Here is a 14,129-nt window from a genome sequence, read left to right as displayed (position 1 = left end):
ACCTGTCCACAACCTCAAACAGTCACACTCCAAACTCCACTATGGCCAAGACCAAAGAACTGTCAATGGACACCAGAAACAAAATTGTAGACCTGCACCAGGCTGGGAAGACTGAATCTGCAATAGGTAAGCAGCTTGGTTTGAAGAAATCAACTGTGGGAGCAATTATTATGAAATGGAAGACATACAAGACCACTGATAATCTCCCTCGATCTGGGGCTCCACGCAAGATCTCACCCCGTGGGGTCAAAATGATCACAAGAACGGTGAGCAAAAATCCCAGAACCACATGGGGGGACCTAGTGAATGACCTGCAGAGAGCTGGGACCAAAGTAACAAAGCCTACCATCAGTAACACACTACGCCGCCAGGGACTCAAATCCTGTAGTGCCAGACGTGTCCCCCTGCTTAAGCCAGTACATGTCCAGGCCCGTCTGAAGTTTGCTAGAGAGCATTTGGATGATCCAGAAGAAGATTGGGAGAATGTCATATGGTCAGATGAAACCAAAATATAACTTTTTGGTAAAAACTCAACTCGTCGTGTTTGGAGGACAAAATATGCTGAGTTGCATCCAAAGAACACCATACCTACTGTGAAGCATGGGGGTGGAATCATCATGCTTTGGGGCTGTTTTTCTGCAAAGGGACCATGACGACTGATCCGTGTAAAGGAAAGAATGAATGGGGCCATGTATCGTGAGATTTTGAGTGAAAACCTCCTTCCATCAGCAAGGGCATTGAAGATGAAACATGGCTGGGTCTTTCAGCATGACAATGATCCCAAACACACCGCCCGGGCAACAAAGGAGTGGCTTCGTAAGAAGCATTTCAAGGTCCTGGAGTGGCCTAGCCAGTCTCCAGATCTCAACCCCATAGAAAAGATTTGGAGGGAGTTGAAAGTCCGTGTTGCCCAGCAACAGCCCCAAAACATCACTGCTCTAGAGGAGATCTGCATGGAGGAATGGGCCAAAATACCAGCAACAGTGTGTGAAAACCTTGTGAAGACTTACAGAAAACATTTGACCTCTGTCATTGCCAACAAAGGGTATTTAACAAAATATTGAGATAAATAAGTATTTGGTCAATAACAAAAGTTTTCCACCATAATTTGCAAATAAATTAATTAAAAATCCTACAATGTGATTTTCTGGATTTTTTTTCTTCTCATTTTGTCTGTCATAGTTGAAGTGAACCTATGATGAAAATTACAGGCCTCATCTTTTTAAGTGGGAGAACTTGCACAATTGGTGGCTGATTAAACACTTTTTTGCCCCACTGTAGGTAGGTAGGCATATATATGTATATATACACAGGTATGCACGTCAGCTTTGACATCGGTTTTGCGCATTGCAGTTTTAACTAGACATTGGGCCGATGCTGCCGGTCGTCCGATTCCAATATATGCTCACCGATATATCGTGCATATTTTGAATAGAAATGGAATGGTTCATTGGATCAGCCTAAAACTTTGCACATACACTGCTGACATCTAATGGCCATTGTGGCCTTTCTCTTGCATTTCAAAGATGGTACAAAAAAAAATCATGTTTTTTTCCATTATATATTTTCTTCTACCAGATCTAATGTGTTATATTCTCCTACATTCATTTCACATTTCCACGAACTTCAAAGTGTTTCCTTTCAAATGGTATCAGAAATATGCATATCCTTGCTTCAGGTCCTGAGCTACAGGCAGTTAGATTTGGGTATGCCATTTTTGGCAAAATTTTTTAAGAAAGTGGTGGATCCTTAGGTTTTAGCTGCACTAGAATTCTTAAAAAGGCTGCTAAAATTTAAAATATTGTTTATCGGTGTTATTGGCGAGGAAAATATTGGATATCAGTATCGGTGTTTTTGGCGAGGAAAACATTGGATATCAGTATCGGTGTTTTTGGCGAGAAAAACATTGGGTATCGGCCAAAAATGTCATATCAATGCATCCCTAGTGCAAATGAAGCACAAACTTTGTTCGATGCAAAAATTACAATAAGAAGCATTTTAGATCTGCGTTTACAAAAGACAATTTTTTTTATTTTTTAAATCCTGTGTGAAAAATACAGAATTCTGCGTTAATGCTAAGCTTAAGTTGCTAGTTATCAAAGTAAGTGGCTGAATTAATAAGTTGACGGGTTAGCTTTCTGCCGTGTTTGAGACGTCAAAGCCCTTTGGATGAGTTCTCTCTGTAGGCTCTTGATTTCCTTCCGTTTTTTTTCTCCTCTCAGTTCTCGGCAACCCGCTCCTCCTCCCTCTTCTCCGAGCAGAGCAGGTTGGCCCGTTGCCCTAGCGACTCCAGACACTGCGTGTACACATGCTGCTCCAGAGGCAGACCGGTTCTTCCTTCAGACATGCATGCCTCCCAACTTTGTTCATTCGCTTGTAAATGTTCAAACTCACCAAACATTATATAGGTAGGAGCTACCAAATGTATGTATAACTTTAGGAGCTGGATTGCATATCTTTGAGCACATTAGCATATTTAGCTTGCAGCCTCCATGGAAACTCTCTATTACTTGTGGTAATTCTGTAAACATTGTGGTAAGACGCACAATGGGCTTTTTAGTGTTTCTTTGGCACGCCCTTGTGAACTAAGCCGGTAATACCGTAAATCCCGGGATGAGAGAAGGACGGTATGGACGATATAAACATCTGGCTACCGCCGAACCCTAGTGTGTGAGGCGTCCGGCTAAAGTTGAACTCACCCATTTAGCCGTCTCCCCCTCTGGAGGGTCCAATAGTCAACCCCCCCCCCCCCCCCCCCCCCGGAGGGTCCTATAGTGAACTTTCCATGCTGGACAGTACGTGTGCTTATGTTGATAACGGAGAAGAGAACATGCCATGAGAAGCCATGTCTAAATGATGTTCAATGTTCTGAAGGGAAGCCCTACAGTTAACGGAAAAGCTGGAGATTCAAACTGCCAATTCTCATGAGATACCGTTTACAGAAAATACTTAAAACCAATAAAACTATAGAATTGTCAATTAAAATAACTGATGATCAAACTCAATTAAGACATAAAACAGTCTAAAAGCCCTGTATGCATGTGTTCCAGTCCATTTGGACAGTTTGATTGGCTGTGCTATTGTACTTACAGTTCATCAGGACAGTTGATTGGCTGTGCTATTGTACTTACAGTTCATCAGGACAGTTTGATTGGCTGTGCTATTGTACTTACAGTTCATCAGGACAGTTTGATTGGCTGTGCTATTGTACTTACAGTTCATCAGGACAGTTGATTGGCTGTGCTATTCTATATCCGTCCTTCAGATAGGCTGCCATCTCGAAAGGGTCGATGTCCACGTAGGGCGTCTGTCCCAAGGTCATCAACTCCCACAGGGTCACACCAAACGCCCACTGAGGAACAGGGACAAGGTTAAAGGTCAAGAGTTAGATGTCCGGGTTAGACACCAAGGTCATCAACTCCCACAGGGTCACACCAAACGCCCACTGAGGAACAGGGACAAGGTTAAAGGTCAAGGGTTAGAGGTCCGGGTTAGACAACAAGGTCATCAACTCCCACAGGGTCACACCAAACGCCCACTGAGGAACAGGGACAAGGTTAAAGGTCAAGGGTTAGAGGTCCGGGTTAGACAACAAGGTCATCAACTCCCACAGGGTCACACCAAACACCCACTGAGGAACAGGGACAAGGTTAAAGGTCAAGGGATAGAGGTCCGGGTTAGACAACAAGGTCATCAACTCCCACAGGGTCACACCAAACACCCACTGAGGAACAGGGACAAGGTTAAAGGTCAAGGGTTAGACAACAAGATCATCAACTCCCACAGGGTCACACCAAACACCCACTGAGGAACAGGGACAAGGTTAAAGGTCAAGGGTTAGAGGTCCGGGTTAGACAACAAGGTCATCAACTCCCACAGGGTCACACCAAACACCCACTGAGGAACAGGGACAAGGTTAAAGGTCAAGGGTTAGACAACAAGATCATCAACTCCCACAGGGTCACACCAAACGCCCACTGAGGAATCGGGACAAGGTTAAAGGTCAAGGGTTAGAGGTCAGATCACAAGGCAGAACGGCCCAAAGGAATGAGAGTCTTCTCTCGTTCTATAAATTGTATTTATTTCAGACGGACAGCTTTTGATATGACCAACAAGACAGGTTGACAGACACACACTAAAATAATATCTAGGACGAATAAAGGAACGTTTGTGTTCAATCTCTTGACCTTGAGGTTGTCTCTGCGTAGCATTAGCTACATGCAGGCTAAAACAACACAACATGTGACAGATGGGGGTTTAATCAGGGAAACCTTTAGGAACAACGCTCTCTATTATGTTCAAGAAATGTGTTAAATTAAGGCCAAGGTCTGTCAGTGTGAGATCGGTGTCAGGGAAGGTTGTGTTCGGTTCAGCCAATGGCTGAACGAAGCATTCCACTGACACAATGCAAGGAAATTTAGCTGAAAATGTACACCCAACATAGTTCCTACAAGTTTTGATAAGGGCTTGAAAGCTGGACCACATGGTGCTTGAGAACAGCAATTTATCAAAACCATTTTAGGTAGTGTCTGCAACTCCCAAACAAACTGAATCCAACTTTAGCTTTTTAATCCATTTCCTATTTCCAAAGAACAGAACATGATAAGATTATTCATACAGACTAATAATATATATATATATTAAAAAAAAAACATGATTTAGGTTTTGGAACCAAGTCAACGATTCAATCATCAGTCATCACCAGAAGATTAGCCAGTGTTCTACAAAGACAATATAGCAACACAAAACAGAAGCTATTCAGACTTGATTCACAATGAGAGTTGAACACGAACCAGAAGCTATTCAGACTTGATTCACAATGAGAGTTGAACACGAACCAGAAGCTATTCAGACTTGATTCACAATGAGAGTTGAACACGAACCAGAAGGTATTCAGACTTGATTCACAATGAGAGTTGAACACGAACCAGAAGCTATTCAGACTTGATTCACAATGAGAGTTGAACACGAACCAGAAGGTATTCAGACTTGATTCACAATGAGAGTTGAACACGAACCAGAAGCTATTCAGACTTGATTCACAATGAGAGTTGAACACGAACCAGAAGCTATTCAGACTTGATTCACAATGAGAGTTGAACACGAACCAGAAGCTATTCAGACTTGATTCACAATGAGAGTTGAACACGAACCAGAAGCTATTCAGACTTGATTCACAATGGGAGTTGAACACGAACCAGAAGCTATTCAGACTTGATTCACAATGAGAGTTGAACACGAACCAGAAGGTTCACACATTGACATCAATGAAAGCTTTAGGAGAAAGTCTGAGTCTGAAAATCATTCTTGCCATTAGGATCCCTGGAGTCATCCAGCCCTGACTGGGTGACTATGGTTCATTAACAGTAAGTGTGGGGCTGACTGGCTGGGTGTGTGTGCGTGTGGCTGACTGGCTGGGTGTGTGTGCGTGTGGCAGGGGTGAGGGAGGCAGGGGTGAGGAGGGGGGAGGCAGGGGTGAGGAGGGGGGAGGCAGGGGTGAGGAGGGGGGGAGGCAGGGGGAGGAGGGAGGGAGGGAGGAGGGGTGAGGACTGGGTGAGGACTGGGTGAGGACTGGGAGGGAGGGGTGAGGACTGGGTGAGGACTGGGAGGCAGGGGTGAGGAGGAGGGAGGGAGGCAGGGGTGAGGAGGAGGGAGGGAGGCAGGGGTGAGGAGGAGGGAGGGAGGCAGGGGTGAGGAGGAGGGAGGGAGGCAGGGGTGAGGAGGAGGGAGGGAGGCAGGGGTGAGGAGGAGGGAGGGAGGCAGGGGTGAGGAGGAGGGAGGGAGGCAGGGGTGAGGAGGAGGGAGGGAGGCAGGGGTGAGGAGAAGGGAGGGAGGCAAGGGTGAGGAGGAGGTAGGGAGGCAGGGGTGAGGAGGGAGGGAGGCAGGGGTGAGGAGGGAGGGAGGCAGGGGTGAGGAGGGAGGGAGGCAGGGGTGAGGAGGCAGGGGGGGGTGAGGAGGGGTGAGGAGAGAGGGAAGGGTGAGGAGAGAGGGAGGGGTGAGGAGGGGTGAGGAGAGAGGGAGGGGTGAGGAGGGAGGGAGGGGTGAGGACTGGGAGCAGTAGAGCCTCATCAGGAAGGAAGAGGTCCGGTATGAGGGAAATCAGGCTGTCTGGTGGAGAGGAGAGGAGAGACCAGAATGAGAGGAGAGACCAGAATGAGAGGAGAGACCAGAATGAGAGGAGAGACCAGAATGAGAGGAGAGACCAGAATGAGAGGAGACGACAGAATGAGAGGAGAGGACAGAATGAGAGGAGAGGACAGAATGAGAGGAGAGGAGAGAACAGAATGAGAGGAGAGAACAGAATGAGAGGAGAGAACAGAATGAGAGGAGAGAACAGAATGAGAGGAGAGACCAGAATGAGAGGAGAGACCAGAATGAGAGGAGAGACCAGAATGAGAGGAGAGACCAGAATGAGAGGAGAGACCAGAATGAGAAGAGAGAACAGAATGAGAGGAGAGAACAGAATGAGAGGAGAGACCAGAATGAGAGGAGAGAACAGAATGAGAAGAGAGAACAGAATGAGAGGAGAGAACAGAATGAGAGGAGAGAACAGAATGAGAGGAGAGAACAGAATGAGAGGAGAGAACAGAATGAGAGGAGAGACCAGAATGAGAAGAGAGAACAGAATGAGAGGAGAGAACAGAATGAGAAGAGAGAACAGAATGAGAGGAGAGACCAGAATGAGAGGAGAGACCAGAATGAGAGGAGAGACCAGAATGAGAGGAGAGACCAGAATGAGAGGAGAGACCAGAATGCGAGGAGAGACCAGAATGAGAGGAGAGACCAGAATGAGAGGAGAGACCAGAATGAGAGGAGAGACCAGAATGAGAGGAGAGACCAGAATGAGAGGAGAGAACAGAATGAGAGGAGAGAACAGAATGAGAGGAGAGAACAGAATGAGAGGAGAGAACAGAATGAGAGGAGAGGAGAGAACAGAATGAGAGGAGAGGAGAGAACAGAATGAGAGGAGAGAACAGAATGAGAGGAGAGGAGAGAACAGAATGAGAGGAGAGAACAGAATGAGAGGAGAGAACAGAATGAGAGGAGAGGAGAGAACAGAATGAGAGGAGAGAACAGAATGAGAGGAGAGGAGAGAACAGAATGAGAGGAGAGGAGAGAACAGAATGAGAGGAGAGGAGAGAACAGAATGAGAGGAGAGAACAGAATGAGAGGAGAGGAGAGAACAGAATGAGAGGAGAGGAGAGAACAGAATGAGAATAGAGAACAGAATGAGAGGAGAGGAGAGAACAGAATGAGAGGAGAGGAGCGCCATGGAGGACTTCCTGCCTGTCTACAGCGTCTCCTCTCACCTCCTACCGCAGCTGAGCGTGTGTGTAACTGTGTGTCTGTAACGTGTGTGTAACGTGTAAGTGTGTGTGTGTAACGTGTCAGTGTGTGTGTGTGTGTAACGTGTCAGTGTGTGTGTGTGTGTGTGTAACGTGTCAGTGTGTGTGTGTGTAACGTGTCAGTGTGTGTGTGTGTAACGTGTCAGTGTGTGTGTGTGTAACGTGTCAGTGTGTGTGTGTGTGTAACGTGTCAGTGTGTGTGTGTGTGTGTAACGTGTCAGTGTGTGTGTGTGTGTGTAACGTGTCAGTGTGTGTGTGTGTAACGTGTAAGTGTATAACGTGTAAGTGTGTGCGTGTGTGTGTGTGTGTGTGTGTGTGTGTGTTCTCACCACATCACTAGCACTAGAGAAGTCATGGTTGAGCAGGCTCTCCAGGGCCATCCAGCGGACCGGCCTGTTCTCGTTGTCTCCCAGACAGTGGTAGTCCATAGGGAACAGGTCTCTGGACAGGGCGTTGTCACAGATCTTCACCTGCATGCTGTCGTCAATACTGTCAGAGGAAGAGAGGGAGAGGACAGGGTCACGGGGAGGAGAGGACAGGGTCACGGGGAGGAGAGGACAGGGTCACGGGGGGGAGAGGACAGGGTCACGGGGGGGAGAGGACAGGGTCACAGAGGAGGGGGGGTAGAGGACAGGGTCACAGAGGAGGGGGGGTAGAGGACAGGGTCACAGAGGAGGGGGGGTAGAGGACAGGGTCACAGAGAGGGGAAAAGTATTAAAAAGATACGCTACAGTCACAAGACACAGGCCTCCTAATTGTCCCTAGAATTTCTAAGCAAACGGCTGGAGGCAGGGCTTTCTCCTATAGAGCTCAATTTATATGGAATGGTCTGCCGACCCATGTCAGAGACACAAACTCGGTCTCAACCTTTAAGTCTTTACTGAAGACTCATCTCTTCAGTAGGTCCTATGATTGCGTGTAGTCTGGCCCAGGAGTGGGAAGGTGAACGGAAAGGCTCTGGAGCAACGAACCGCCCTTGCTGTCTCTGCCTGGCCAGTTCCCCTCTCTCCACTGGGATTCTCTGCCTCTAACCCTATTACAGAGGCTGAGTCACTGGCTTACTGGTGCTCTTTCATCCCTAGGAGGGGTGCGTCGCTTGAGTGGGTTGAGTCACTGACATTATCTTCCTGTCTGGGTTGGCGCCTCCCCTTGGGTTCGTGCCATGGTGGAAATCTTTGTTGGCACCCTTGTCTCAGGATGGTAAGTTGGTGGTTGAAGATATCCCTTCCTGTTTGGCCCTTTCCTGACCCCTCCTGTCTCAGCCTCCAGTATTTATGCTGCAGTAGTTCGTCTTATCCGGTGTCCTGTGTGAATTTAAATATGCTCTCTCTAATTCTCTTTCTCTTTCTTTCTCTCCGAGAACCTGATGACCTGATGAACATGATGACTCCTTGCTGTCCCCAGTCCACCTGGCCGTGCTGCTGCTCCAGTTTCAACTGTTCTGCCTTATTATTATTTGACCATGCTAGTCATTTATGAACATTTGAACATCTTGGCCATGTTCTGTTATAATCTCCACCTGGCACAGCCAGAAGAGGACTGGCCACCCCACATAGCCTGGTTCCTCTCTAGGTTTCTTCCTAGGTTTTGGCCTTTCTAGGGAGTTTTTCCTAGCCACCGTGCTTCTACACCTGCATTGCTTGCTGTTTGGGGTTTTAGTCTGGGTTTCTGTACAGCACTTTGAGATATCAGCTGATGTACGAAGGGCTTTATAAATACATTTGATTGATTGAATGATTGATTGATCAATCAGATTTTTTTTTAGCAGAAATTCCTTCTGGAACGTGAACTTTCATGTGCCTTAACAAACTTGTATACTATCTTTAAATACGAATAAAATTGTTAAAATGACGAGCCTTGTTGGGTTAAGCCACAGAAAAAGCCAGCAGTCGTCCCACTAGCCATGATTGGCTGAGATAATGAGTGGGCTGGACCTGCCGAGAGAAGAGTTTAGATTTGGTCTGCCATACAGAAGGCTTCTGTCTATGTTGGTAATCCTGTCGAATGCGGCTTTAAAAAAAAAGTATTGTGTTGAGGAGCTGCATAACTGTCCACTATCTGGAGGATCACGTTTTGAAAATCAGTGGAATTCGAGTCTGATACCTAAAGAGACGGAGAAAACACCTGTCTCCGGATTATTGCCCAAAAGTATTAGCAGTTGAGCTGAGCAGGGTGATAAGATACTCACACACAGTTCCTGGCGGCCAGGTCTTTGTGGATGACCTCTCTCCTGGCCAGGTAGCTCATCCCACATGCGATCTGGATCGCCATGTGGACCAAGTCCTGCTGAGAGACTGCCTAGAAAGACAGGAAGAGAAACTAAACATGAGAGTGAAGGGGGAGAAAGAGAGCGCAACAGAGTGAGAGAGAGAGGGGGGAAGAGAGCACAGAGTGAGAGAGAGGGGGGGGGGGAAGAGAGCACAACAGAGAGCGAGAGGGGGGGGAAGAGAGCACAACAGAGAGAGAGAGAGAGAGGGGGGGAAGAGAGCACAGAGAGAGAGAGAGAGGGGGGGGGGGAGAGAGCACAGAGAGAGAGAGCGAGAGAGAGAGAGAGAGAGAGAGGGGGGGGGAAGAGAGCACAGAGAGAGAGCGAGAGAGAGAGAGAGAGAGAGAGAGGGGGGGAAGAGAGCACAACAGAGAGAGAGAGTGGGGGGGGAGAGAGAGAGGGGGGAAGAGAGCACAACAACCAAGGAGGGCCTACAGCAGCACCTAGATCTTATGCACAGATTCTGTCAGACCTGGGCCCTGACAGTAAATCTCAGTAAGACCAAAATAATGGTGTTCCAAAAAAGGTCCAGTCACCAGGACCACAAATACAAATTCCATCTAGACACTGTTGCCCTAGAGCACACAAAAAACTATACATACCTTGGCCTAAACATCAGCGCCACAGGTAACTTCCACAAAGCTGTGAACGATCTGAGAGACAAGGCAAGAAGGGCATTCTATGCCATCAAAAGAAACATACATTTCAACATACCAATTAGGATTTGGCTAAAAATACTTGAATCAGTCATAGAGCCCATTGCCCTTTATGGTTGTGAGGTCTGGGGTCCGCTCACCAACCAAGACTTCACAAAATGGGACAAACACCAAATTGAGACTCTGCACGCAGAATTCTGCAAAAATATCCTCTGTGTACAACGTAGAACACCAAATAATGCATGCAGAGCAGAATTAGGCCGATACCCACTAATTATCAAAATCCAGAAAAGAGACGTTAAATTCTACAACCACCTAAAAGGAAGTGATTCACAAACCTTCCATAACAAAGCCATCACCTACAGAGAGATGAACCTGGAGAAGAGTCCCCTAAGCAAGCTGGGGCTCTGTTCACAAACACAAACACACCCTACAGAGCCCCAGGACAACAGCACAATTAGACCAAACCAAATCATGAGAAAACAAAAAGATAATTACTTGACACATTGGAAAGAATTAACAAAAAAACAGAGCAAACTAGAATGCTATTTGGCCCTAAACAGAGAGTACACAGTGGCAGAATACCTGACCACTGTGACTGACCCAAACTTAAGGAAAGCTTTGACTATGTACAGACTCAGTGAGCATAGCCTTGCTATTGAGAAAGGCCGCCGTAGGCAGACATGGCTCTCAAGAGAAGACAGGCTATGTGCTCACTGCCCACAAAATGAGGTGGAAACTGAGCTGCACTTCCTAACCTCCTGCCCAATGTATGACCATATTAGAGAGACATATTTCCCTCAGATTACACAGATCCACAAAGAATTCGAAAACAAATCCAAATTTGAAAAACTCTCATATCTACTGGGTGAAATTCCACAGTGTGCCATCACAGCAGCAAGATTTGTGACCTGTTGCCACGAGAAAAGGGCAACCAGTGAAGAACACACACCATTGTAAATACAACCCATATTTATGCTTATTTATTTTATCTTGTGTCCTTTAACCATTTGTACATTGTTAAAACACTGTATATATATATATATATAATATGACATTTGTAATGTCTTTACTGTTTTGAAACCTCTGTATGTGTAATGTTTACTGTTAATTTTTGTTGTTTTTCACTTTATATATTCACTTTGTATGTTGTCTACCTCACTTGCTTTGGCAATGTTAACACATGTTTCCCATGCCAATAAAGCCCTTGAATTGAATTGAATTGAATTGAGAGAGAGGGGGGGAGAGGGAGGGGAAGAGAGAGAGGGGGAGAGGGGGGAGAGGGGGGAGAGGAGAGAGAGGGGGAAGAGAGCACAACAGAGAGAGGGGGGGAAGAGAGCACAACAGAGAGAGGGGGGGAAGAGAGCACAACAGAGAGAGGGGGGGAAGAGAGCACAACAGAGAGAGGGGGGGAAGAGAGCACAACAGAGAGAGGGGGGGAAGAGAGGGGGGGAAGAGAGAGGGGGGAAGAAAGCACAACAGAGAGAGGGGGGGAAAGAGAGAGGGGGGAAGAAAGCACAACAGAGAGAGGGGGGGAAGAAAGCACAACAGAGAGAGGGGGGGAAGAAAGCACAACAGAGAGAGGGGGGGGGGGGGGGGGAGAAAGCACAACAGAGAGAGGGGGGGAAGAAAGCACAACAGAGAGAAGGAGGGGTGGGGGGGGTGGATATTCAGAGAAGTAGCCTGGTTGGTGATGTTTACCATTTCACCAATGAGATAAAACATGATAATGGCTTGCATCACTGTAGTAGGACATATCTGACAGGCACTTATCAGATTCCACAAGATAAAGACTGTATAACAACTAGGAAACTAGTATTGTAACTATTAAGTTTCACAGACAGGACAGAGGGCCAAATAGTCTGTGCAGGAGAAAAAATATTTGTTTGGTTTTTGAGGGCCCCAAGAGACAGGCCTGAAGGACCCCTGATTAATACAGACACAGAGGTTGCATCCCAAAAGGACCATAGGCTCTGATAATGACTACCTACTAGCTTTGTAGTGCACTTGGGACACACTGAAAGTAAGAGACAATCTAGTGAGACACGAGGAACCATAAGTTTGCTTCAGTACCATCCTGTTATCTGTCTAATTAGCCCAGATGGCTTGATTTCTGAGCTGAGATCATGACGCTAATCACTGTGGCTTAGCCTAGCGGTATGTACATAAACAGCATATCATGATGCTAATCACTGTGGCTTAGCCTAGCGGGATGTACATAAACAGCATATCATGACGCTAATCACTGTGGCTTAGCCTAGCGGGATGTACATAAACAGCATATCATGACGCTAATCACTGTGGCTTAGCCTAGCGGGATGTACATAAACAGCATATCATGACGCTAATCACTGTGGCTTAGCCTAGCGGGATGTACATAAACAGCATATCATGACGCTAATCACTGTGGCTTAGCCTAGCGGGATGTACATAAACAGCATATCATGATGCTGATCACTGTGGCTTAGCCTAGCGGGATGTACATAAACAGCATATCATGACGCTGATCACTGTGGCTTAGCCTAGCGGTATGTACATAAACAGCATATCATGATGCTAATCACTGTGGCTTAGCCTAGCGGTATGTACATAAACAGCATATCATGATGCTGATCACTGTGGCTTAGCCTAGCGGGATGTACATAAACATCTTGTGTTTAAAATGGAAAGGTGACAGAGAACTAGCCGATGGATGACATGCTGTGTGAACCAAAGAGAGAAGAGGATGGATGACATGCTCTGTGAGCCGAACAGAGAGAGAAGAGGATGGATGACATGCTGTGTGAACCAAAGAGAGAGAGAAGAGGATGGATGATATGCTGTGTGAACCAAAGAGAGAGAGAGAAGAGGATGGATGGCATGCTGTGTGAACCAAAGAGAGAAGAGGATGGATGACATGCTGTGTGAGCCAGAGAGAGAAGAGGATGGATGACATGCTGTGTGAGCCAGAGAGAGAAGAGGATGGATGACATGCTGTGTGAACCAGAGAGAGAGAGAAGAGGATGGATGACATGCTGTGTGAACCAGAGAGAGAAGAGGATGGATGACATGCTGTGTGAACCAGAGAGAGAAGAGGATGGATGACATGCTGTGTGACCCAGAGAGAGAGAGAAGAGGATGGATGACATGCTGTGTGAACCAGAGAGAGAGAGAAGAGGATGGATGACATGCTGTGTGAACCAGAGAGAGAGAAGAGGATAGATGACATGCTGTGTGAACCAAAGAGAGCGAGAAGAGGATGGATGACATGCTGTGTGAACCAGAGAGAGAGAGAAGAGGATGGATGACATGCTGTGTGAACCAGAGAGAGAGAGAAGAGGATGGATGACATGCTGTGTGACCCAGAGAGAGAGGAGGATGGATGACATGCTGTGTGAACCAGAGAGAGAGAAGAGGATGGAGGACATGCTGTGTGAACCAGAGAGAGAAGAAGATGGATGACATGCTGTGTGAACCAGAGAGAGAAGAGGATGGATGACATGCTGTGTGAACCAAACAGAGAGAAGAGGATGGATGACATGCTGTATGAACCAAAGAGAGAGAGAAGAGGATGGATGACATGCTGTGTGAACCAGAGAGAGAAGAGGATGGATGACATGCTGTGTGAACCAGAGAGAGAGAAGAGGATAGATGACATGCTGTGTGAACCAAAGAGAGCGAGAAGAGGATGGATGACATGCTGTGTGAACCAGAGAGAGAGAGAAGAGGATGGATGACATGCTGTGTGAACCAGAGAGAGAGAGAGAAGAGGATGGATGGCATGCTGTGTGAACCAAAGAGAGAAGAGGATGGATGACATGCTGTGTGAGCCAGAGAGAGAAGAGGATGGATGACATGCTGTGTGAACCAGAGAGATAGAAG

General features: G+C 46.8%; 1 protein-coding gene across 4 annotated transcripts in view; it reads right to left on the bottom strand.

Annotated features, from left to right (window-relative positions):
- Positions 1-14,129, bottom strand: part of LOC139409576 (tyrosine-protein kinase RYK-like) — a 102,411-nt gene that overhangs the window by 3,463 nt on the left and 84,819 nt on the right. For all 4 annotated transcript variants that reach the window (XM_071154941.1, XM_071154939.1, XM_071154938.1 and 1 more), the window contains 3 exons: positions 9,535-9,644; positions 7,676-7,835; positions 3,216-3,352 (listed from right to left, as the gene is read on the bottom strand). In XM_071154941.1, the coding sequence (XP_071011042.1) occupies positions 3,216-3,352; positions 7,676-7,835; positions 9,535-9,644 (407 nt within the window). The remainder of the gene's footprint in view (positions 1-3,215; positions 3,353-7,675; positions 7,836-9,534; positions 9,645-14,129) is intronic.

Source organism: Oncorhynchus clarkii, chromosome 5 (genome assembly GCF_045791955.1).
Source record: "Oncorhynchus clarkii lewisi isolate Uvic-CL-2024 chromosome 5, UVic_Ocla_1.0, whole genome shotgun sequence".
Lineage (NCBI taxonomy): Eukaryota > Metazoa > Chordata > Actinopteri > Salmoniformes > Salmonidae > Oncorhynchus > Oncorhynchus clarkii.
The sequence above is the reverse complement of the archived record's forward strand: the minus strand, read 5'-3'. Positions and strand labels throughout refer to the sequence as shown.